At 39.3% G+C, this 27208-nt stretch overlaps 1 protein-coding gene and 1 long non-coding RNA gene across 6 annotated transcripts in view; one reads left to right on the top strand and one right to left on the bottom strand.

Annotated features, from left to right (window-relative positions):
* LOC117367295 overlaps window positions 1-27208 on the bottom strand; it is a 37173-nt gene that overhangs the window by 6845 nt on the left and 3120 nt on the right. Inside the window, exon 2 of the long non-coding RNA XR_004540725.1 lies at window positions 11041-11222. This is a non-coding gene — a long non-coding RNA (uncharacterized LOC117367295). The remainder of the gene's footprint in view (window positions 1-11040; window positions 11223-27208) is intronic.
* The window catches only part of HMGA2 (high mobility group AT-hook 2), a 370719-nt gene continuing 349817 nt past the window's right edge, over window positions 6307-27208 (top strand). For all 5 annotated transcript variants that reach the window (XR_004540723.1, XR_004540724.1, XM_033959754.1 and 2 more), the window contains exons 1-3: window positions 6307-6675; window positions 9030-9116; window positions 20039-20089. Coding sequence is in view for 3 of the 5 variants with exons in the window: in XM_033959754.1 (XP_033815645.1) it covers window positions 6568-6675; window positions 9030-9116; window positions 20039-20089 (246 nt within the window). In the remaining 2 variants the exon portion in view is untranslated. The remainder of the gene's footprint in view (window positions 6676-9029; window positions 9117-20038; window positions 20090-27208) is intronic.

Here is a 27208-nt window from a genome sequence, read left to right as displayed (position 1 = left end):
GAGGCAAAGGAAGCAGCCTGACCTCGCAGGAGTCTGCAGAATGCCCAGGCTAGATAAGAGGGAGAAGCTTCGGTCCCATATTAGTAAGGAACTGCATGAATTGCTTCTCCAACATGGTCTGGAAAGCAGCCGGCAAGGAGGGTGCCGCGTCTGAAACCGGCCCACCTGCCTTGGCTGGAAGTTCCACAGAGGCAGTGGGAATGTGCTTCGACTTGGAAGTCTTAGGCACCTTAAGAACCACTGCTGGAACTTTCTGCTGAATTACCTGACCTGAGGATACAGGGGAAGACACAGCAGGAGTCGTCGACGAGAGAGCCGCTGCAAATGAAGAAGGTTTGATGAGGCTCGAGATGGAAGCAGTCGAAGCAGGAGGAGGCTCAGTCGAAGGTGAAGTCGAGGCCGCCTTTGAAGTCGAGGGATCGAAGGAAGAATCGACGATGTTTAAGGGCTCGCACGATTTCGGTTGATGGTCCGGCCCAAGGCACTTGAGGCACCAACGGTGTGGGTCCGTAAGGGAAATCGCACGCTGGCACTTGCTACACTTCTTGAAGCCCGTAGTTGACTGGGACATAGGAGTAAAAATAGCCGCCGCAAAATCGAAGCTCCTGGGCTGCAGCCAGGTGGCCTGCCCCGGCAGCCAAATGGAAGAAATTTTTTTTAAAAAAAGAAATAAAAGTAGTAAAAACAGAGATTCGTGAAGAAAGAAACCACAAACTGCGGTTGAGAGAAGGCACGAAGTAATGAAGTTAAACGCAGAGAGTCAAAGACAGACTTCTCGGCTCCGTGGAAAACTGAGAACTGAGGAGACGCGCCCTTCGCTGGGTGGGAAGGCACTCACACATGCGCAGTGCGGTCGTCTTGAAACTTCTAGTTTCTTCAAGCAAGTCTGCTTGCGAGGCTTCCACATCCAGGCTCCGTTTGACGTCACCCATATGTGAGAATAGGCTGCCTGCTTGTCCTGGGATAATTGGTGAAATGCATCGGGCATAATTCTGGGCAGCACCTTGAATATACCTGATTTGAATCTCCTTTTCTTCTGCCAATCTTCTTTTGTTTCATGTTGGATTCTTTGGTGGACTCCTTGCTTTGTTGTTTTGTTACAAGTTAACATACATGGAGTGGAACATACTAGAGGAGTTACAGATTTGGTTGTTTATACATACATATGGGTTACAGTTGGTTGACGTAGAGTGAGGCAGTTGAGAGGCATTGTAATCTTGGTATTATGACAAATAAAATATGGAGTACTGTAGGGAGCCCTCCTGTCTCCTCTGCTTTTCAACCTCTATATCATAGAAACATAGAAATTGATGGCAGAAAAGGGCCATAGCCCATCGAGTCTGCCCATACCAATGACCCACTCCCTGACTTTTACTCCCCTATAGATCCCATGTGAATATCCCATTTTCTCTTAAAATCTGACACGCTGTTGGCCTCAATCACCTGCTGAGGCAGCTCGTTCCAATGATCACCCTTTCGGTGAAGAAGTACTTTCTAGCATCACCTTGAAATTTCCCTCCCCTGATTTTCAGCGAGTGTCCTCTGGTTACCGAAGGCCCTGTAAGACTGAAGATATCATCTTTCACCTCTATACGCCCCGTAATATACTTAAAGGTCTCAATCATGTCCCCCCTCTCTCTTCGCTCCTCCAGTGAGTACATCCGCAGTTTTTTTAGCCTTTCTTCATACGTGAGATCCCTGAGCCCCAAGACCATCCTGGTAGCCATTCGCTGAACCGACTCAATTCTCAACACATCTTTCCGGTAGTGTGGTCTCCAGAATTGAACACAATACTCGAGATGAGGTCTCACCATGGATCTATACAGTGGCATTATGACTTCAGGTTTTCTGCTGACAAAACCCCTACGGATGCAGCCCATCATTTGTCTTGCCTTGGACGAAGCCTTCTCCACATGATTGGCAGCCTTCATATCATTGCTAATGATCACTCCACGTTCCACCGTGGTCCTGGACAAGGTTTCACCATTTAGTGTGTAAGTTCTGTGTGGATTTTTTTTTTGCCTAGGTGCATTACTTTACATTTTTTAGCATTGAAACCTAGCTGCCAAGTTGATGACCACTGTTCCAGCTGCCATAAAGTCAGGCACACTGCTTTTGTCTACTATGTTGCATAGTTTGGCGTCGTCGGCAAACAGTGATACTTTTCCTCTAAGCCCTTGGGTCAAATCTCCTATGAATAAATTGAATAGAAGCGGCCCCAAGACAGAGCCCTGAGGTACTCCACTCGTCACTGCTGACGTTTTGGAGGGGGTACCGTTTACCATCACCCTTTGAAGCCTACCATCTAGCCAATCCCTTATCCATGTAGTGAATGTATCCCCTAATCCCATCGATTTTAGTTTGTTCAACAGCCTGCGGTGTGGGACGCTATCGAAAGCTTTGCTGAAGTCCAAATATATCACATCCAGGGACTCCCCGGCATCCAGATGACTGGTCACCCAGTCAAAGAAGTCAATCAGATTAGATTGGCAGGACCTTCCCCTGGTAAATCCGTGTTGGTGTGGATCACGTAAATTTTCTTCTTCTAGAATTTTGTCGAGTTTCTGTTTGATCAGTGTTTCCATGAGTTTGCACACTATGGATGTAAGACTCACCGGTCTGTAATTTTCTGTCTCTGTTCTGCAGCCCTTTTTGTGGAGTGGAATTACGTTAGCTGTTTTCCAGTCTAGGGGTACTTTTCCCGTGCGCATGGAAAGATTGAAGAGCACGGATAGTGGTTCAGCCAGAACTTCACTCAGCTCTCTGAGTACCCTGGGGTGTAGATTGTCAGGTCCCATGGCTTTGTCTACTTTGAGTCTTGAGAGTTCGTGGTAGACGCTACTGGGTGTAAACTCGTAATCACGAAACAGGTCATTTTGGCTGTCTCTTATCTGTAGTTGTGGACCAGCTCCCGGTGCTTCACAGGTGAATACTGAGCAGAAGTATTCGTTTAGCAGTTCTGCCTTGGTAGTATCAGATTCTGCGTAGTTTCCATCTGATTGCCTAAGGCGTTCTATCCCATCTTTGTTTCTCTTCCTGTCGCTAATGTACTTGAAGAAGGATTTGTCCCCTTTTTTAATGTTCCGTGCTAGATCTTTCTCTGTTCGAAGTTTGGCTTCCCTGACTGCCTTTTTAACAGCCTTAGATCTGGCCAGATAGTCTTCTTTTGCCTCCCTTTTCCCAAGATGTTTGTAGGTGATAAATGCTTCTTTTTTCTTTTTAATGAGGTCCGAAATTTCCTTACTGAACCATTGGCTTCCAAACTTTTGCCCTATGCCCTGAACTGACCACTTCGCTCAAAAGAAGAAAAGCTATTACATGTGCCCTCCGCTTAGAGAATGCCTGAAAAAGATCTTACTTGCATTATCTACCATGCCTCTGGAACAAACTACCTACCCACATAAGATTGCTAGAAGGTCTACTGAACTTCAGGAAGGCAATAAATTCTCACCTCTTCCCCTGACCCACTATGAGAATGCACCGATCCTAATGCCCCAGATAATCTGGCAATGGGCCCGACTCTCAACTGACCAGAGTTTCAAACTCTGTATAACAAAACACAGCATGGTCAGATATAGGATGATTAGAAATACGGCAAAAGTGTAATAAAGTAAAACTGTATCCAGTCATATATTGTATTAGTAGATATGTAATGTTGTCTGGATTATAATAATTTAAATAGCTTTTTTCTATATACTTTCAAAAAAGACGCCTCAGCCCCACCACTCCACCGCCTATAGTATTTTATACAGCGGGAAGCATATTGTGGCACTTCATCATTGGCTGTCGATTTTTGAATATTATTTTCTCCTTTTAATCTGTAGTTTATCTTTTTATCTCTAATAAATATTTTAAAGAAATAAATATTTCAAAAACACTTTGCTTCTTCAGTGTCATGATGTATGCTTTAAAAGTAGATAGTACTTATCTCAGCCAAAACCTGGGGAATCAGACCCGACATGTTTCACACAACCGAGTGTTTTATCAAGGGTCTCCCAAGGCTGCCGCTGTCATCCGACTCCTATTTACTTGTGAGAAAAGTAAATAGGAGTCGGATGACAGCGGCAGCCTTGGGAGACCCTTGATAAAACACTCGGTTGTGTGAAACATGTCGGGTCTGACTCCCCAGGTTTTGGCTGAGATAAGTACTATCTACTTTTAAAGCATACATCATGACACTGAAGAAGCAAAGTGTTTTTGAAATATTTATTTCTTAAAAATATTTATTAGAGATAAAAAGATAAACTACAGATTAAAAGGAGAAAATAATATTCAAAAATCGACAGCCAATGATGAAGCGCCACAATATGCTTCCCGCTGTATAAAATACTATAGGCGGTGGAGTGGTGGGGCTGAGGCGTCTTTTTTGAAAGTATATAGAAAAAAGCTATTTAAATTATTATAATCCAGACAACATTACATATCTACTAATACAGATATAGGATGAGGCATATCAATGTCCTACCACAATCTGTCCCACTATTTGCCATCCTTGTCCTACTATACACCATATTTACCATACTATGTTGGCTAGGCTTCGATCTCTCATACCTTGTCTGCCACAGAATGCCTGCTATGCTTTATCATTCTTCCATACTATGCTTTATCATGCAAACTTGCCTAACCATTTTTCTACTCATGTCATACTATCATAGCCATGCTTGTAATACTATGCTTGCAGATCCTCATATATCCTGGATGATCCTGTGCTTTTGGAGGGGAAGGCATACTGGATATGGGCGTTTGCAGCCTTATTGGTGGGGATGAGAGCTGAATGCTGGCAGATACAGCCATTCTTGGGATGGCAACGTTTGAATCCTGGCATATTCTGTTGGATCCTGTGCCTTAGAGGGGAAGGAATGCTGGATTCTGGTATATCCTGGTAGATTCTGAAAGCTCTGTTGCTTTTGAATATGAAGGAGTACTGATTCTTGGCATATCCTGGAAGATCCTGTGCTTTTGATGGGGATGGAGTGCAGGATAAGGATGTTTTCTGCCTTATAAATGGTAAAGGGTGCTGAATCCAGGGGGAAAGCCCTTCCTGAGATCAGAATTGCAGGATCGTGGCAGATCCAGTGCTTTTGATGTGGAAGGAGTGCAGGATCTAGATGTTTTCTGCCTTATAAGTGGTGAAAGATGCTGAATCCAGGGGCATATAGCCCTTCCTGGGGTCAGAATTACAGGATCCTTGGCTTATCCTGCAGGATTCTGTCAGGTCCTATGCTTTTGATGGGGAAGGAGTGCAGGATATGGATGTTTTCTGCCTTATAGATGGTGAAGGCTGCTGAATCCAGGGGGGATATAGCCCTTCCTGTGGTCAGAATTGCAGGATCCTGGCAGATACTAGCATATCCTACATCCATTTTCTAACTATAATCTATAGTGCACCTTGGAGTCCTGTAACCTTTGAACCCAAGCATTTTCTGGCAGGTTTAGAAACAGTAATGGAAGGAGCAGCTGGAGGATCCTGCTGCATTGTTTAAAAGACAGTAACATTCACTTGCCTAGTAATTAGTTTAAATAAGTTTGACCAGGTTACTAAAAGTCACCTTTTAAATCCAAAGCCTATTTTGACTGCCCCTCTGGCTGTCATTCTGCAGGGAGTCCCCGCGCTGACTTCTTCTCCTTCTCTGCCGGTCCGCCCCTTATGACTTGCTCTTCTCTTCCGGGCCGGCAGAGAAGGAGAAGAAGACGTTGTAGGGGACTCCTTATAAATGAATAGCAGCAGCTGTGGCAATTAAAAAAAAATAAAAAAAATCTGCTGTTAAGGTAGTCCAGAATACTGGAAAATCCTGTTTTGTTTTTTCTAACCAGGATTTTAATACTATTCAATGAGAATCCTGGAGATCCTGGTTTTTACCTTGTTTCATTTTAAACTCATGTAGCTTCAAAAACACTAGTTTGTTCAGAATATATTGCTCGGAAAGGTATGGCTGAGGTCTGGCGCTAAGTATTTCCTGATTTTCTACGACGAGTGTCACTTTTGTTTTCAAACTTTACACAGGGTCATATCGGGACATCCTATGTTGAGAGACCAGTCCGAGCTATATAGCGTTTCAAAGGTCTTTCATTGCTATTTCACACAGCTTTGTTGTTTATCATTTTTGATGCTACTCACCGAGCCAACTGAGACCATTCACATTGTTTTAAAGTTATAAAATCGTACACATTCTACAACAGCCAAACAAAATGGCCATTGGTCACATGGCAGCCGGTCGTCATAACAACGGCCTAGCAGCATGGGGTCATGGCTGAGAGGGGAGGGAATATTTAAAGGGGCCATGGCTCTTAAAAGAGTAAAATGAAAGGACCTACTAACACGCACAAAACAAAGCCCCCAGCAACAGCCTTTAAAGGGGAATACACAGAAGATAAAGGAGTTCACTGCTTAAGAAGCGGCAGTCTGAAAGTACCTTAATTCACAGAAGGAAAGGAGATTCCCCCCCTCCTTCTTCTTTCCTCTCCTCCCCTTCTTGGCACCGCCAGGACGTCCGGTGTGGCGGCAGATCTCGTTTTGAATTCTTCAAGGTGCTGGAGATTGTTGTGAGATTTTTGGTAGAAGCCACGATGAGTACACGAGGTGAAGGAGACGGCCAGCCCTCCGCTTCCCAGGAACAACCTGCAACGCCAGAACCTCAGAAGAGGGGACGAGGCAGACCCAGGAAGCAACTAAAAGTCAGTACCCACTGAAATACAGGCAGACAGGCGAAAAGGTCAGCTAGACGGAGCTAGGTCCAGAGAGCACCGGAGCTAGTTAGTTTCACTAAAGCACTCCATATACACACACATTCCTACAGAGACGCACAAGGCTGCACCGACCCATCACATCCTTTGACTGTACACCGCTGCCCCGCTTAGCATGAGAAAATTACTGAAAATCTTTGATCAGAAATAAAGGTTATAGAATTATCTGTTAAAGTCCCGAGCGCCATGCGCTTCTACTATTAACGCTAGAACTGCCAGCTTCGAGTTTACGACTGAGCAGCACCGCGCGACCCTCCACCAACCAGCTCTTGCTTGGGAATTTCGAGCCGAGTTTGAAATCGCGAGGGAGAGGAGAGCGGACTCTCGGAGGGGGGTGTCGCGGAGCTCCAGTTTAGCGCTAAACTTCGGGGGGGGGGGGGGGATGGGAGCCGATTGTGAGGCTGGGAAGCTTGTGGCATGGTTGAAGGCACTTTTAAACCCAAATTGTGTGGCGTGGGAAAGGACTTTTTTGTTTCAAGAGTATTCCATATTATATTTTATTCCGGTTCAGCTGCCCGGTTTTTTAAAATCCCTTTTTCTACTTTCTTTATCCCATTATTGATGATCTTGTACTCGTCTCTATATTGGAATCTCATCGCTTTTATGGACTTTGAAAGGCACAAGCTTTTCAGTTCTTTGTCCTATTGGACTTGAAGCGTGGGGTAGGTTCGTATCTGACAAATGCACTATCGTAAACGGGTAAATGACTGTCCTAAAGTAGGACTTTGCAAGGATATCAGGCACCCTCAGTTCATTTCTGTGTAGAGATGTTGATGCAATTTTATTTTATTTTTTAGTTCGGAATATAATCCTTTTAGTTTAGGAACACACAACTTTAAAAACATGGCCTCCAATTTTTGATTAAAATGTGCTACCACCACACCGTTAAATTAATTAACAATCGGAAGATGCATTAAGCTCGTTTTCCTTGAGTTATCTGGAATTATAAAAAATAGAATTTGGCTCTTGAACCTACTATTGCTTTCTCAAACAAAATAAAAAGAAATGTCTTATTTCACATTATTATTATTTTTTAAATACGTGGAAGCTGATCTAATACCACAGATTAGTTAGTTGCTGGCAAATACTTAATATGATCTGTCAGAAAATGCCACAGAACTCCTCCGGGGGGGGGGGGGGGAGAAATCTTCCAAGATGGGAATGTTCAGTTTCCCGCTCTGACCTCTGACACAGAATCATACTAGGTGATTTTAAAAGGCAGGCTGCCTCCTTGCAAAACCTTCTTTAAAGACTTTGCTACTTCCTTCTTCAATGACCTGTTGCTTGCAGTAGAATAAAGTTTTGGATCTTTTAAATTCTAATCTATCCTACTAAATCGTTTGTTTAAATTTGCAGCTGTATAAAAGCTTTTTTTCCCTGATGATTCAAAACTGTGCACATTTCTTAGTAATCAATGTAGTTTGTACCTCTAGGGTTTTCCCCCAGGTTCCTGTACCTATTTTAAAGGTTTACAGATTGAGAAGATCCAGATTTTTAAACTAGTTCAAGGTTAACAAACTGTATTGAAAACAAACTACCACATCCTGTATCTGAATGAAATGTTCAATATTTAGAACTAGGGGAGTTTTCTAGTATTGGTGATTCACTGGATAAATATTTGGAAGCTCAGCTCTTAATCACTCATCCTTGTTTTTATTCTACAGATTTGACTCATTTACTATCAAAAGAGAAACTTTCTAAAGAGTGTATCATAATATTTCTGTTTGCTTAACATTAGTTACAGTGGTGATTATGTCCGGTTGTTTTCCATATTTTTGTCTGAATGGAAGCTAATAGTAGTAGTAGTGAAGTACACTCTTTAAATATACATTTTGAAAGAGCTATTTCGTTTGGACTAAATTTTAGTAAAACATGTACAAAAACATGATAGATCAGAATAAGTAAATGCTTGGTATCTATTTTACCATTCAGACTAGCTAGCTGTCTTGGATTTTATTCTGACTTGCTATTTACTTATGGTATCATAGGATTTAAATATTGAACTACAATTGTAACTTCATGAGCAGGAGGAAAGTTTGTCTGTAAAATTCTGATATTTTTTTTTAAGAACAAGAAAACAAATAGTTTAAAAATTCTTAGTTATAAATGCACATCAGTCTAGTTTCTAAATGCACTTTCCTCTCTAGTTCTTTACAGTTCTTCCTTTGAAACACACCCAACTTGTTAACTTGTAGTTCAATATAGTATAATTTTGAGCTACATGATAAAAAAACAAACAAAAAACGAAGCACTTTGTATAAAGTAGCATGCTTTCTTGTCTGTAGGAACCAGCTGGAGAGCCTTCCCCTAAAAGACCCAGAGGGAGACCCAAAGGAAGCAAAAATAAGAGTCCTTCCAAAGCAGCTCAAAAGGTGAGACTAGCAGAGACTAAGTTAAAGTATAACTTTCTTATGTTAATTGTTCAACCTGTAGCATTAGTATTCATTTTATTCAGGATAGCCACACATTCCATATCTAGTCAACATTTTATAGCAGACAGACTTTATTAAAAAAAAAAAATAAAAAAAAAATGCAATGATAACTGAAAACAGTGAACTTAAGTGTGAAGATATATGGTTAAGTACAGCTTTGCTATATTGGTTATACATTGAATTATATTTTAGTGCTATAGTTTTACTGTAAGTGTCAAATGAGGTTAATTTTTGCAATTATCTTTTAAACCCAATTATATCTGTAAAACTTGTTGTTTTTGTTCATTGCTCTAATTAGAAAAGTGTGCTTCTTCACATTAAAATCTTATGCTAAAATTGTGAACTATACTGGTTTGAAATCTGTTTTTTTTCTGTTGGTGATTCATAAAGTAAGCCCTATTCATGAAAAAGATATTTATGACTCACTTGCACTTTTAAATGCTGATGATCCATTGTAACAATGTTTAGACAGTAGTACACTGGATATAATGTAAGATCTCTGTATTTCTAGTGTCCAGACATTATCATTCAGTTTATTTTAAATGTGCTTATTCTACCCTTGAGAAACCCAATACTATCAAAGTGCTTACATGGAATATGATTGCTAAATTATGGAAAAAAATCAAAGTGCAGCAGAATTCATGGTTTTCATAGTAAATGGAACAGGTGACTTGGTAGTTTCTAATCTGCATGTGTGAACAAAATTCCATGTACTTGTAAATTTAGATTAATTGTGCAGGTTTTCAGATGGCTGTATGGGATTGGGAGTGTGTCATGTAGGTTTATCACCCTCTGATTAATTTTGCAAAGTGGTCTGGTTTCTGCTTATGGGCACTGGCCAAACTTAGTTTGATGGTGTTCAATGTATATAATATTTCTAATTAGTATTAGATTTTAAGTTACGGTATTTAGGAAGTATCTGTTAATTCATATTTATTTTTTCTTTTTGATTTGAATTGTTTGCATATTGGTTGAAAAACATTTTAAATATAAGTATTAAAATTACTATTCAGTATTTGGACCGAGAAGATACTGTAGCCACTAAACCAAGTAAAAATTAGAAAAAGTATATATTTTTTTAAATCTTTCACCTTTTATCTCCAAATTTTCCAGTCTCTTATTATACCATGTTTAATGAATCTTTCATCCAAAATAGCTTGTCATTTACAGTGCATAATGAAACAAAGTATTTTATTCTTTAAAAGACACAAAGGTTAATATTTTATGAAAGGAAATTCTGAATCTAAGCTGTTTGGCTTTGCATTGTGTTTTTAAAGTGATATGATTTCTTCATACAGGAAGGGAAAGGGTTTAGCGTTTGTTTTGCTTGAAGTGTTGCATGTTCCCATTGATATCTGAATATTTTCATCTTATTTTTTAACAGAACAGATATGCTAATGTAAGTTTCATTAAGACATTCTTGGACAATTCACTGGACAATTTTTAGATTTTAAGAATTCAATAAGGCTTTTGAAGGGAAGCGCTAGAAACTTGTGTACAAATTAGCTTTAATGATATAGACTACAACATTGCTTCTGTAACAAGGTGAATGAAGTTCTCTTGTGAAAGAAAATCCACTCTCTTGGTAAAATACCAAGTTGGCTAATACGCTCTTTCTAGAAACCCAATAGCTATTTTTGCATTTAAAGGTTGCTTATGAATCCAACTATGAAACCATGGAGAAAGTATTATGAATTCTATTAGCTGCCAACCTTGAATCAAACTTATAATTAGGAAAATCATAATGCTAAAAAATTTGATCCCATTACGCCCCTTCTAATAAAAGCACACTGGCTTCCCATACCACATAGAATAACCTATAAAATTACATTCCTAACATTCAAAGTGATTTATAATAACTTACCAGACTTCCTAAGTAATATCCTAATTCCGTATACCCCGTCCAGAATACTTAGATCTCAGTCACAAAATCTTCTTACCGTTCGCTCGTTCCATATCTTTAGCACTACATGCACATCGAATTTCACAGTCACTGCCCCAACCCTTTGGAATTCATTCTCTCCTGAATTATGCGATGAAAATTCTCTAGAAAAGTTTAAAGGAAAACTTAAAAACGTTTCTCTTTAAAGACACCTTTAATCTTTAAAACTTCTTCCGCTTAATTGTTACGAGTCCTTCTTTCTCTGGCTTTCAGGTGAAATTCTCCTTTCCTTTGTATTTCCCCTTCATGACTTGGTTTACTATTTTAAAATGGATTTCCTACCTCCAACCTTAGTGTTCCAGTTGGTCTCACCATAGAAACATGACGGCAGATAAAGGCCAAATGGCCCATCTAGTCTGCCCATCCACAGTAACCATTATCTCTTTCTCTCTCCGAGAAATCCCATGTGCCTATCCCAGGGCCTCTTGAATTCAGACACAGTCTCTGTTTCCACCACCTCTTCGTCACCCGGTTTAATGATTTTATCATGTAAAACCGCTTAGAAGTATGATAGGCAGCATAACAAATTTTTATTAAACTTGAAACTTGATGAGCCCAACAGTAAATTTCTTATCTCTTAATAGGAAATTTCACTTACCCATTCTTTTCTCTTTGCATAACTATGTTATAGAATTCTGCTATAAATTTTAATGTAAGGTTATAAACATGGTATACACTCTGCAGTCACTTATCAACCATTTATCATAAGGATATTAGCATGTATCAAATATATCAACAATATGTATCACTGAACATCAATTTTTTTAATTGAACTATCAAAGGAATGCTTCTCGCATTTAGTTTTCATGAGAGCTGTGTCACCATAATCTCATGATCAGTCCACTAGACCATCAATATATTTGTTATACATTTCATGTGCCAAAAATACTTTTTTTCACCAAAATTCAATATTTTTTCCACCAAAATTCGAACTTATTTTAAGAATAGAGTCAAAGGGAAAGTTGCTGACACAAATTCATGTTTCGCGGGCTGCATCTTCACGGCTCGATTCCCCTATTTTATGAGTCTTCTTCCTGCTTCAAACATTTGAAACATTTCTTTGAAGCAGGAAGAAGACTCATAAAATAGGGAAATCGAGCCGCGAAGCAGCAGCCCGCGAAACATGAAATTTTTGTCAGCAACTTTCCCTATGACTCTATTTTTAAGATAAGTGCACCTTCTTTAGAATTTTGGTGTGGAAAGTATTTTTGGACCATGTACACATTGTCTGAAATATAACAAATACATTGAAGATCTAGTGGACCGATGATGAGCTTATGGTGACACAGCTCTCAAGAAAACTAGATACAGTATGAGAAGTGTACCTCTGCTGGTTCAATTATAAAATTAAAAAAAATTGATGTTCAGGGATACATATTGTTGATATATGAACATGGAACATTTATTAAACCTTGATTTAGATTTTTTTTTTAAGTGTGTTAGATTAAAGTTTAGTCTTGAAGTTCCTTCCCTGATACTTTAATGGATGTGTACTTGGTTGTCGCTTACTGAAGCTGAAAATTGCTGGAATTTCAGCTGAGTGATGTGTGACCTGTATGTTTTAGAGTGAGTTCACTGGAATAGTGCAGCGTTCACAGCACATAAGATAAATTGCAGCACTAGAAACCTCAGAGCAGACATGAGAAGGCACTCATGATTAATTGATCTGGTGTTCTCTTGCAAACCATTACATATCCCAATTAAAAATGTATTACACAAGCTGGCAGGGAGCTAAAAATACTTCTGTAAGCATCAGGGATTTGTTTTGTAATACCTTGAATGTGTTAGTTTAAAAAAAAAAAAAAAATTGAGCCTCATGATGTACTAAAAGTGCAATTCTATAACTGGTTGCCTACATTTCTGTGCTGCTTGTAAATGTAGAGATCAGTACTTTTTGCAGATAAGTGTACACTTAACACACATAAATGACAGTAACGCAACTTAAGTGCTTTTCTGTAAAGGTGTATGTGAATGGCATAGTGCATACATGCAAGGGGGTGTTTAAATGAGTGGTGCTGCCACTTATATGCACAACTTACCAACTACTGCAAGTACTTCTTGCATTTAGGCCTGCAGATGTTCTGCTTTCACAGCTCATATTTGAACTGTCTTTGAGTCATCTGAAGCTAAAACTTTGCTCGTTACAAATTATCAATGGGGAAATCTGACAATTCTGGATGTTACAAAACCAATTAATTGGACAGCTAATAATTAAAACAGTGCTTGCCCTAATTTCAGGTTATATGTCCAAATGGAAGTTGAATTGGCATATAACAAATGTTCAATGTGTGGTGGGGTGTCTTGGACAAGAAGCTATGATGTATGACATAAAATGGGCCCTGTGGAAATAATGCTTATTGAATCATCAGGTAAATAAACCCCATAAATTGCTTTAGTGTGTATTGTTAGTAAATGATTCCCTATATTTATCACTGTGTAATATTATATTCCCCCCCATTCTTTCTTTCTTTTATTTTAGGACTGTATTTCGATTAAAATTTTTAATTGTGATTAATCGTGGAGCACAGCCAACATCCCAAAGGGGGGGGGGGGGCATGCATTTCCCCTCCCTACTTCCCACATTAGGCATGATACCTTTGCTGGTGGGGGTGCCAAAACCTCACCAGTCGAAGAAATCCACTTTCAAAGCCGCCTCCTTGTTCTGCCTCAAGAACAAGGAGGCCAGTGCCAGCACTCCTGTGGATGTTCAGCTTATGCTTAGAGAGTAGAGTGCAATTGTCAGTGGTTGAAGGCATGTTACATGTTGGCTGATTTCCTTGCTCCTGAGGCAGTATAATGAGGAAGGGGGTAACTCAGGCAGCAGAGTGCTTCAGTTACCTCACCAGCCATTGAAAAGGTACTGTAGCTTTGGAGGGTGACTGAGCACAAAGGAGGGGGGTGCCAGGCCTCCGAGACACCTCCCGTATCTTCTTCTTTCTCCTGCTCCATTGTCCAACACTCTCATTTCTCTCTTTCTTGACCCAACGCTGCTTGCACAGATTGGAAGGGAAAAGACGAAGTATGAAAAATTTTGTATCGATGATCCTTAGCAGTAGCAAAATTTAGGGAAAAAAATGTTTTCCTTGACTAGGTAAAACAAACAGTAGGAGTTAAGAAGTCGCTAGGACTCGAGCACGAGATGACACCTAACAACAGGGAGCTAAGAAAACTAGTGAACACATGTATAAAGGAGCTAAGGCATGCAACGTCTTAAAAACCAAAGCACCTAATTTGAAAAGAACTTGAGCATCAATAGAAAGCCAATGAAATCTTCGATCAGGAGAAACTGCATCATAACTTTTGATTATAGTAATAACCTATATGCAGGTTATTCTTCAGGCAAACAGAGAGAACATATGCCTGATTTGTTCAAACAAAAATAGCTACATAGTTATAGAAACATAAAAACACAAAAAATGACAGTAGATAAAGGCCTTGTGGCTCATCTAATCTGCCCATCCAATTATCTGCTATTCATCCTTCTATGAGATCCCATGTGCCTCTCCCAACTGTCTTGAATTCAAATACAGTCCTTGTCTCGACTACCTCCATTGGGAGGTTGTTCCATGTATCGGTCATTCCTAGATATTCTCCACACATGCACATCTATAGTTTTTATTACAAAATAACACTTCTCACACCAGTCACTACCCACAAGTTGTTGAAAATCCACACATTACAGCACAATTTATTGCAAATAAATCATTTCATTACTTCAAGAAACATTCCATTTATCATATTATTCATAGGACCCCTGAGGAAGACAATTTTGTCATCCTAGGTATTTCTTCATGTGGATTATTGAACTATATTTGTAATAAAGCCTGCATCTTGAACATCATCTCCTCCACAGTATTTTTGTTCTCATCAGACTCCCGGTTCTGTGGAGCATCAAGGGTTAACCTTTTGTTTGTGCTTCCATGTATCCACCACCCTTTCTGAAAAGAGGTATTTCCTTAGATTACTTTTTAGTCTATTCCACTTCAACTTCTTGTACCTCTCATTCTAGAGCTTCCTTTCAGTTGAAAGAGACCTGTCTCCCATGCATTTATGCCATGGAGATAGTTATATGTCTCATTTATAACTCCTCTCTCTCATCTTCTAAAGCAGTGTTCTTCAACCTTTTTACACCTATGGACCGGCAGAAATAAAAGTATTATTTTGTGAACCGGCATCGATCCGCAGACTGGTGGTTGAAGAACACTTGGCTAAGTCGAGGGCCAGACCCTGCCCATCTCTACCCAATCTCCACCCCAGACCCTGCCCCCATAGTCCTAATTGTAACAATATTTTTTCCATTCATTTTTCATATATACACACAATATAATCTTATTAACAACGCATCGATCGCACCAAGGACCGGCAGTTGAAGAACACAGTTTTGGGCCTGATGAACATGCCGACCCTGTGGACTGGCATGAAATTTATGTGGACCAGCACTGGTCCATGGACCGGTGGTTGAAGAACACTGTTCTATAGTATACATACTGAGGTCTGAGTCTGTCTTTATATGCTTTATGATGAACACCACAGACCATTTTAGTAGTTGCCCTCTGGACAGACTTTATCCTGGTTATATCTTTTTGAAGGTGCAGTCTTCAGAACTGCACACAATGCTCTAAATGGGGCCTCACCTTAGTTACCTCTGCTGATTAATGCCCCAAAAGTTTTATCTGTCTGAGCTTTAACCTGTATTTCCATTGTAAGTAGAGGGTCCAGTATAATACATAAGACCATAAAATGTCCATATTGAGACAAACTCCTTTGGTTAGTCTGAGGATTGGTAATGAGTTTAATTTCAGCTGATGACAGACCACCCATTCTGCTAGTTCAAAACAATGCTATATTAAAAAGCTTGAATCAAGGAAGGGATGACTGTACATTATTGGTAATTGGATGCTAATAGGTGTTAATCAATTGCCCATAATTGGAGTTAATTGGCAATTACTTGCATAAATGGCCTTAGGACTAGATGCACTAAAGTCAGTCGGTAATACCGACCGGATTGCTGTTGGCCGATTCTCTGGATGATTGTGGAGGAGCGATCGATGCCAAGTTTACATGCAAATGATTTGCTGGTATTGAATTTAAAGAAATCAGAAGTGATGTTTATAGGGAATAATGAGTTACTCTTGAGTCTGGGAGAGTTGAGGGTACAAGATATGACATTACCTATTTCTTCTCATGTCAGAATGTTGGGAGTACAGTTGGATGCACAGCTTACTATGCAGATGCAAATTTTGCATGTGATAAAGGGAGCATTTTTTCAATTAAGACTTATCTAGAGTGAAAGCTATGATGTCTATATCCGACCTTCGAACAGTGGTACAGAGTACTGCGATAATCAAAGTTGGATTTCTGTCTTGCGCTGTTGATGGAGATTGCAAAAGTGAAAATCAAAGCACTGTAGGTTGCGCAAAATGCCTCAGCAAGAATGATTATAGGAGCTGCTAGAAATGATCGCATTACGCCAGTATTGAAGCATTTACACTGGTTGCCAAATCAAATGAGGATTGAATATAAAGTTCTGACAATTATGCACCAGTTAATTTACGGGGTTGCACCCTGGTATTTGACATAGATGTTGAAACAATATATACCTCACAGATCTTTGAGATCTCAGTCTGCAATGAGGTTATCAATTGATGCACTTAGTGAGACACATTTTAAGAAAACGCAAACAACTATTTCAGTAGCGAGTCCAGGTTTGTGGCATGCAATGCCAGGGTATCTGAAATTGTGTTGAGACAAGATGTCTTTTTAAAAAAACAACTGAAAACCTATTTATTTGTCAAAGTTTTTTATTAGCTGGGTATTGAGAGCTATTTGTTTTGCAAAAGAGCACATTTTTTTTATTGTACTCTATTTTTAGCAGATGTGTTTAGGATTGGTGAGCAGGAGTTTGGCGAGAATATGTTTTTGTTGTGTGTGTTACTTTAATCTGCTTAGGAATTAGAGAATACATTAAAATAAAAAAATAACTGGCATATTATGCGATTATAGCCAGTTAGCCATTATGCACTGTGAATATTCAGCAGAAATGACCAATTATCTCCCGTTCAATATTCAGGGATAGCTAGCTATGTGCAATCTGACCGGTTAAATCATTTTGAATATTGAGGAGACTATATATATTTGATGCTCAGGTTAGAGAATGACACAGAGACAAATTTTTCTCCATCTCCATGGGAACTCATTTTCCAGTCACGTTGAGTTAATTTTCCTGTCCCTGCCCCATTCCTGCAAGTTCTGTCCTCATCTGCACAAGCCTCAAACACTTTATCATCATAAATGTCGGAGGCTTGTGCAGTTAAGTCAGAGCTTACAGGAATGGGACAATGACAAAACTCGTGGAGACGGGACGAGGAAATTGAGTTCCTACGGGGACAAATTTGTCCCCATGTTATTCTCTAGCTTAGGTTTATATTGATTCTTGTGATCATGTATATTTTATTGATTCTTATTATTTGGGGACTTTTTTTGTCCATTTCCCTAGTACTAGGTCTACTGGACTACTGCAACTCCCTCTATCTGCCATGCCCTGCCAACATGCTAAAACAGCTCCAGACTATACAAAACACTGCTCTCAGACTGATCTACTTCCTGAGAAAATATGACCATATCACCTCTGCCTACCAAGACTCTCACTGGTTATCAATTCAAGCCCAAATTCAATTCAAACTTTACTGTCTATTATTCAAAGCATTAAACGGTTCTGCCCCCTCCTACCTAAACAACCGCCTAAATCAAATCCTCACCACTAGACAAAGAAGAACCCTGACCCCATTTGCCTACTCTCCACTCAAAGGTACTCAGCGCAAGAAAATGTTTGACAACCTCCTTGCAACGCAAGCAGTGAAAATCGACCACTCCATCTCCAACCTGTTGACAACTACGAGCGACCTCAAAACATTTAGAAAATAAATCAAAATACTGTTATTTAAAAAATTTATCCAGATACCTTAACTCTCCCCCTCTTTCCTCCCCTCTCTGGTAAAATTCCTCTCCCAAAACCTCCACTCCTTTGGTAATCTTTTCCTCCTCAAATTATCAACCAAGAATACAGTTCAAAATTTCTACCAAGAATACAGTTCCCTAAAATGTAATGCCCCAAGAAATGTACAGCTATCTTAATTGTTATCTTGTTTGTAATTGCCTAGAAATGTCCAATCATCTTACTATCTAATTCGCAAGTGCTATGGAAATAATCCAGCTACCCTATCTCATTTGTAACCAAAAATAATTGTATCGTCCCTGGAATTATCCAGCTATTTTTACCCAATGTTTAACCAACAAAATTGTAACGTTCCTGGAAATGTCCAGTCAGCTCTTTTGTAATCCGCCTAGAACTGCAAGGTACAGGCGGAATAGAAGTCACTAATGTAATGTAAGTTGTTTCTTGAAATATTTTTCCAAGGAAACATGTTCTGGTAATGTATTTGAGAATAAATATTAATAAACTTGAGAAAAGAATAATATACTGCAGGTCATCCATTTTGAAAAGACCACTTTCTTTATATTGTAAAGAAGTGTTTTAGCATTTTTAAGGGATATTGTGAAATGACAGAAACAAGAATATAATCCGATTCAAGTCACCCTGGAAATGGGAAAGAGAATGAGACAAGGATTTAATACTATACTGTACATCTTGGGCCTGATTAAGTGGTACCTTGATTGGGGGAAGCCTAGCCGAAATCCACTCAGAACTCAAAATTGACTAATGAGCTTAATTTGTGTCATAATTGACCATGCTATTAAAAACGCATTAAAAAAATGTAAAAAAAAGATTTGAGTTTCGTGAGGAACTCGTAGTGGCCCCTAGTGGTTTCGGCCACACCTACCTGCAAAGGTGTTTGTGTTAGGTGCTGGTAAATTTAGGCCAACATTAGGATGCCTAAGTCGAGTTGGGTACTTCTAGGTGCAATTCTGTAAATGACACCTAGGAGTTAATGCTGCTAGGCCCTGTTTATAGAATCGGGCCCCTATATATAACATACAGGATGGACTAAAAGTGGGCTATACAGTGTTTATTCATTATTATTATTATTTTTTTTTTTTTACAGGTATTGAATAGTATTGATTGATAAGTAAAAGCAAAACAATGTAACTGATACAAAAAACTTCACACAAATGTTATTTGTGACGCCTATAAAATAAAATGAAATAATGAATAAATACTGTATACCAGCGGTCTCAAATTCGTGACCCGCCAGGTACTATTTTGAGGCCCTCGGTCTGTACGCAATTGTCTACTCCACAAGTGTTAAGTGGTTGTGTCTGGCAGTTGCTGTATGCTCACGCAAGTGCTTTCCTGTGTCTGTACGTGATTGTGAGGTGGAGTCCAATCGCGTGCAGATGCAGGAAAGCGCTTGCGTGAGGTTATAGCAGTGAGGCGGGCATGTTTCAGAGCGTAAGGTAAACATTGGAGCAATGGTTGGAGGCAGTGCAGCTTGTGCGTGTGTCCAGTGCTGGAGGAGGTGAGAGCTGAAGGCTGTTGCGGTTGCCTGTTATTACTGTTATAATCTTTTGTTAATTCAAAGAAAAAGGAAAGATGTTAAACTTTAACTGTGAAGGCCGCAGAAAAAAATAGTTTTTTAAGTCTGAAAGAAATGACAATTTTGCTTGAGATAAAACTTTATAGTTTATAAATCTTTCCTTTAACAGTTAAAGGAAAGATTTATAAACTATAAAGAGTTTTACCTCATGCAAAATTGTCATTTCTTTAATTAGACATTAACTGTTTTTTTCTGCGGCCCTCCAAGTACCTACAAATCCAAAATGTGGCCCTGCAAAGGGTTCGAGTTTGAGATCACTGCTGTATACCTACTTTTAGCCCGCCCTGTATATTACAGGAAACATTCTTAGTTATTTGGATTTAATATGTCTGGTTATTGAAGTGATACTACTTTTTAATTTACAGAAAGCAGAAGATACTGGGGAAAAACGACCAAGAGGCCGACCTAGAAAATGGGTATGCTTTCCACTTCCGTTATTACAAGATGCATTATAAAATAACAGTGCTTAAAAATGCTTACTTTAATTTTCTAATAGAGGAGTTTTATTCCTTTCTGTTCCTACTAAGTGATCAAAACACAAGTTTCTCAAAATGTTTTGGGTTTTTTTTCTGCTTAGAATCTACAAAAATCTTTTTATGCTGTTTCCTGCATTTTTCTGGTTTGTCAACAGACTGGTCTATTACAGTATTTCAAATGCCTCCTGTTAGTGGTGTCTCCTATATCCTCTTGCTCTGTGGCTGTTATTTAAGGGTTAGATTCACTAGCCACCGATTTCGTGTCCGATCCGTGCTCGATTGCATGCAGGCCGACGAATTCACAAAAGGCTGCATACAAATGGGGGCGATCGTTGACAAGCCCCTCACCCACCACACTGATCGCTAGAGAGCGATCCCGACGCATGTGCATTAGTATAAGACCTGCAACTTTTTTTTCCACTTTTACTTTTAAACAGCCCAGCGAGCTCATGGTTTTAACCCGCGGGTTAAAACCACAGGCTCTCAGTGCGGGGAAGGGCAGGAGATCAGGGCTGAAATGGGGCAGAGAAGCAGGGCGGCAGAAGGCAGAACAGTTGGAAAGGACCTCAGCGACTGGTCCTCAGCAGTCGTTTACTTTAGATTGGCCAGCCCAGTTGGTGTTGCTTTTTTTTATTTTAGTGAATCGCTTCCTGTCTGCATATGAATGCCATTCCCCCTCCTTTGCAGATTGGAGGATGATCGGGACAGAGGTTAGTGAATTGGGTCAGAGGTTAGTGAAATCGTGTCACAAAGGGCTCGCAAACCGATCGGTACACGATTGGTTTGCTTAGTGAATCTAGCCCTTTGTATGGTGTACGTCTTCTCTAGCACTATTTTCTGTGATACATCAGCTGCTGTGCATCATAGGAGTTTGAGGCTTTTGGGATTTGAGATGGCTCTCCTATTTTGTTTAATAAATTGCATTCAGCTTTTTGTCTAGAAGGTATTAAACTATGAAGTGACTCAAAAGAGACGGTAACCAAAATGACTCGGATACAGTGAAAAATCAATGATAATAGATAGTAACACTTTCACTTGAATTAATGCATGATGTCAAATTATGTGATACCAGAACAGCACAGGCTGTACAACAAGTTAAATATAAGGAAAAAGCCTCAGAAAAGGGCCCTCACACCTCCACAAAGGTGGTTGAACAGTCACCTCATTGGCAAAAAACCTTCATCAAAATTGAGAAAACTCTGTGCTGTAGAAAACTCAAAAAGATAGAAGAAAAAATTATTCAACTTATCTTCAGCTGATCGGTGCTGTTCTGCTATCACAATTTAACTCAAAAGAGAAGGTAAACATTTTAATTTTAATCTTTTACTATTTGAGACCTTTTCTTTAAAGCAATGAAGAATTAACATAGCTGTCTATCATTAGATATTTCACAGCTAATTTAAGATAGTTTTGCAAACTTTTGCATGCAGCAAGCATCAGTGTTAACTACTGTGCAGAAGTTTCACATGCACCTATAAAATAGAATAAAAATGCAATTATTTAATGAATATTTTGAGTAATGAAAACTAAACAGATTAATTGGTCTTAGAACTGTATATTCTGCTTTGTCCAAAGAGCCACTGCAGGTTTTAAGTGCATCAAACCAAATATAGAGGGAAGTGGTGTCTTCCAAAAATTTTTTTTAGTTGTTTTTCAAAAAATTCACATAAGTAAATTCACTGTAGCACAAAATTACCACATAATGCATGAAATAGGGAATCAAACATTAAATATGAAATTCAATCTGGTACTCTTAAGTTGTAGTTCTTGCAAATCTGAATACATAGAATGTGTGCAGGAAAGCGATTGTCAGATATTTGACCTTTTATCCCACTTTTTGGATCTTTGTTTTGAAGACTATTTTTCTAAAACTTTACACTGATTTTCAAGAAAGCTATCATATTCAAAAAGACTCACTATTATTCAATGAAAACTCCTAGCCTAGATAGTTTTACCAAATAAATGACTCTCAGGGGGGGGATCAACAAAAAACTGCTTTCAAAGAATTGTCAAGGAGTGTGAAAATGACATCCATCATCTGAAGTTCAAACAACTGGACCTACCTACAAAAATAAATCATCCAAAAGTAAAACAAATTGCAGAAAATACCATAAATGTATATACAAAATGCCACATACGAGCTAACCTTCCAGCCAGTTGGGTTTTCAGGATATCCCTAATGAGAGAAATTTGCATATAATGGAGGAGACAGACATGCAAATATGTCTCATGAAAACCTGACTGGCTGGGGGGTCCCCCAGGACAGGTTTGAGAACTATTGCCATAGGATAAAAATCCTTAAATCTTTATCAACAAATTACCCGTAATGATCCATAAATTTCTATTATTTTTTTTTTCTAACAAATATCAATATTACCACATTATACTTTACACACATATACTTGCCTCAGACCAATTCCAGACATACCAAAAGATCTACAGTATACACAACTTCAGCTGGAAATCTTCCCTTGTCAATTTTGAGACAGTCATCTGTACTTAAAGAATGAATAAAATAGATCCACTAACAACTTCTTAGGTGCCATCGACTCATAATTGAGTCCTAGGGACTTGATGAATTACAAATCTAAAAAAAAATCTGTTTTGTGCTAGTCCGGTGAGGTCCTCCAGCATCATCTCCATGGTTGTTTTCAACGTGTCCAGTCATCTGATTGCAGGTCACCCTCTTCACCTAGTTCCTTCAGACTTCCTAAACATGATATCCTTCTCCAATGATCTTTCTCTTCTGATGGTGTGACCAAAATAAGACAGTTGTAACTTCATCATTTAGGCTTTGAGTGGCATATACAGTTTAATCTCTTCCAGAATAGATTTGTTAGTTCTTCTGACGGTCCATGACATTCATAAAATCCTTCTCCAGCAGCAAAGCTCAAATGAGTTAATCTTCTTTCTGTCTTATTTCCATAGAGGGGCATAATCAAAACAAACTTCTAAGTCGAATTTCAGCATATGGTGCTAGATGCCCAAAGTCAGCAGTGGAGAAAGTGCCCATTCTCAAAAAATACATCTAGAATATATATATATATATATATATATTTTTTTTAAATTGTCTTATCTGGACGTCCAGGCTATTGTTCGTCCAGACCGCCAGATCATCCATCTTTATACCACATTTTCGACCAAAATTTCATCCAAGTTTCAAATGCCAGGAACAAGACCATTTAGACATGGGAGGGGCCAATCTTGTAATGAACTGTCCACCCAGACATGACAACAGAGCAGTGGGGCACCTTAGAGGGCATTGCTGTGAACTTCACAAAAAGGGAGCCACAAACATCTCACCAGAACTCCCTTATAGGTTATGGTGAGCCCCCCCAAAACACCCCCACCCCTATACCCACCTGTCTAAAACCCCAATAGCCCTTATGGCTGCAGCCGGCACCTATATGGCAGTAGAGTAGGGTTTGGGATTGGTTTTTTTTTTTTGGGGGGGCACACCTTTTCCACCATAAATGTAGTGTTTTAGAGTGGCTTATGGACCTTGGTTGTCCTCTCTATGGTTCACTAGTACACCCCCATGCTATTTAATATACTTGTTTGCAGCTCTACTAGGCTTTCATGTTCTGGAGACAGGTATGTACATTTTTATTCTAATCTTTGCGGGGGTGTGAGGAGGTCAGTGACCACTGGGGGAGTGTATGAGTGTCTTTACTTTGTCTCTGCAGTGGTTATATTACATTAGGGACTTATATGGTCACTTTAGATACTTTTGGGGGCACTTATACCTGTTTTACATTGTCTTGAGTCACAATCCAATGACTTCCATCCAGGAAGTCATGTAATACCTTCGATTATCTCTGCAGGATGACTAAGTCTAGGTCGGCCCACATCCTACCCTAACCACTTCTCCAGATACTCCACTTTTAGCTGTGGGCGCACAGCAGCATTCTTAGGCCTATAAAGTCCCTGGATACGTCCAAAAAATAGGTTTTATTATTGGCACTTGGACAACATGGACGGGCTATTAGACATGTTTAAGTTTCGATTATGAGCCCCATAGTGTCCATCTTTTGCATCTGTAATTGACCACTGAGAAAATGAGTACATGGAAAACTCTGATCTTTGTTTGGAGTGTTATTTCATTGCCTTTTGAATACTTTGTCAAGAGTATTCATTGTAGAGTGACCAAGTGCTATCTCATTATAATCTTCCAATCCCACCTGCTCTCCCCCCCTCCAGACAAGCCATCAAACATTCTGCAGTCTCTGCTTTTATTTAAACTACTTTGAACCATCTTATTCAAATGAAATATCTATCCTTGTTCCTGCTATACTTATCAAGTTTTGTTGTTTTTTGTTCAGTGTGTCCATCTCAAACATCAGGTTGCATTACCAAAGAACAAAAAATTGCAAGTTGTCTAAAAAATGATGCAGATCATGCTATGAGTAGAGATCCTGCAGAAGACACTTACTTAATAATCCTATTATAAATTATACATAATGGGATTATTAAAGTAGTAAAGGGAGGCAGGTAAGAGAAAATGATCACACAAATTATCAAAGCAGAATCTTAAGGCATCCCAGCTCTTGAATTATATTTTCTCTCAGCAAATGAAGACACATGCTACAGTGACTAAAATGCTCATCTGTGGTGTTGGTCCCTTCTTTGTTTTTAAGTTTTTTATTCATTTTTTCATATAACAACAAGTGTATCACATAAATTTATACAATTTCATTGAGTACACACTTGATATTCCTTCATGCATCACTGTAAATACAACATATCATTATATAATCCTTTACTATAATATTGAAAAAGTATATAGTACTTAAGTATACCAACTATTACTCAAATTATAAACCCAACCCCTCCCCTTCCTTTGAAAATTGCATACAATACAACAAGATATAATGATAAATTATTTATTTTATGAGATGAATAAAATAAACCCACCCACATCCCCTCTTATCAAATATCTTATTATGGGAAAATTATATCATTCATTGCAAAAGTCTGTTAGTGGTCCTCAAATCTTCTTAAACTTATCAATATAACCTCTTTGTGTTGCAAATGTACGCTCCATTTTATATATATGGCATACTGAATTCCTTTCTTTAAATGGATGTCAATGTGAAAAATCTTCTGTAGATAATCACATAAATTTCATGCTTTGACTGTATACAAATATCAGAGGGTTGTTTGAAAGACAGAAGGGTCTTTTTACTAAGTTGTATTAAGCAGCTAACATGTTTTTTACTTTTTTCACATAGTAGATATTAGTGCATGTCTGCACTAATTGTTTCTATGTGTTCAAACCAATCCAGTATGATATGAAACCTCATGCTAGCAACTTTAACATGGGTAGGGGATGAGTCACAAGCATAAAGACAGAGTGGAGGTGTGGCAAACTGTGCAGATTATTGTAGTGACAATTACTGCTTCATGAGATGGTGGTAAGTGCTGTGGTAGTGGGTTCTTCTCCCCCAATCCTTCTGGGAACATCTCTGGAGATTACCAGGTAGTCTAGTGCAATGGGGGAAGTTCCATCTTTTCCTCTGCTTCCACCTTATCTTGCATCAGTGACCCTCCCCCCCTAGTGGTAGTCTTTTGGTATTACCACTCTAGGTCATCCTTCCATACAAAGGAAGGAAGGGGGTCAAAGTCTGCTGGAGAAGTCGAAGGGGTTACTTGTGATTATGGAGAGGAGTGCTTGTGATTGAGGTAGGGGAGAGGGTAAGAAGGGGAAACCAGTGGCATAGTAAGGAGGGGGCAGACCACCCTAGGCACTTTCTTCGGAGGGGCATCAGCACCTTTTCTCCTTTCTGGCCCCTGCTCTTCCCACCTCTCCCCTGCCATGCTTGCACTTTTCCCTTCCTCACCCACCCCCATACTTAAGCTCTTCGCCAGCGCAAGAAGTGGCTCTAACCTACTGCTTGCACCGGCCTTGGCTCCTCCTCTGATATCACTTCATTGTTGCGAGACCAGGAAGTGATGTCAGAGGGAGAGCCGAGGCTAGTGCAGGCAGAAAGTTGGAGATGCTGCTCACACTGGGGGAACCACTGCTGCTACAACTTCATCTTTATATAGTTCGGGTTGTACTGCTGCAGTCATATTACATGTACTGGCAAGAAGCATGGATGCACTCATAGGTTTGGATTCCCAAAATGGACTGGAATTGGCTGGTGCTGAAAAAACAGCACCAGTCACACATCACTCAAACTGTGGCACCGTTTTGAGAATTGGGGTATGTGTTGAACATAGGCACCGGAAATGTAGGTCAGGGTTTTTACAGGCCTATATTTCCGACACCTATCTTCGATGTAGAATTACATTTAGTGGCGCCGAACATCAGCCCCACCCATAACCATGCCTCTTTTGATGTTTGGCGCCAATAAGTGCCTGTATTGATGCAATGCAGACGCCTACTTTTTTTCTTAGTTTTTAATGGCGCTGTCAATTACTGCTCCATTAATGGCCAAATAAAACACTTAGGCGCTGTTCGGGCACCTACTGGTGCCTTCCAAATGGTACTGTTTAGAGAATCCAGGCCATACTGTCTTCAAACACTCATACTATGTGATAAGTGCCTGCCCTGTGAAATAAATGCAGGACAGATGCTTGGCACACCCACATAAGTTTTGTACTTACCCTTAAGGTAGGGTACGTTTACCACTCTTTGGTTAAAAAGTCCCCTGAATGTTCCTTGAAAGCAGATTGGTTCTGTTAACTACACCTTCCATGCATCAAGTGTAAGGTACAACATACACCAAATGAGTTTGTAGTTGCTTAGATTTTTTTTTTTTTTTTTTTCAACAGTAGATCTTGATTAGGAAACCAGGCTCTTATAAGAATGACATACCATTGACTTGGAATAGCTAACACTCTACAAACTTTCTTTTACTTATCTCTCTCATTACATTCAAATTCTGATAAGGAAGAACAGATTAAGAAGTGACTGACAGGAATGTTTTCTTTCCAAAAATGTAGCTGACAACTAGTTTAAAAAAAAAGAGAAAAGAACTAGTCAGAATTGTTTACTAAGAAGGTGTTTTCAATTTTTTAAAATCCTAAATCCATATATTATGTAAAGCCAAGATA

Source organism: Geotrypetes seraphini, chromosome 9 (genome assembly GCF_902459505.1).
Source record: "Geotrypetes seraphini chromosome 9, aGeoSer1.1, whole genome shotgun sequence".
Classification (NCBI taxonomy): domain Eukaryota; kingdom Metazoa; phylum Chordata; class Amphibia; order Gymnophiona; family Dermophiidae; genus Geotrypetes; species Geotrypetes seraphini.
The sequence above is the reverse complement of the archived record's forward strand: the minus strand, read 5'-3'. Positions and strand labels throughout refer to the sequence as shown.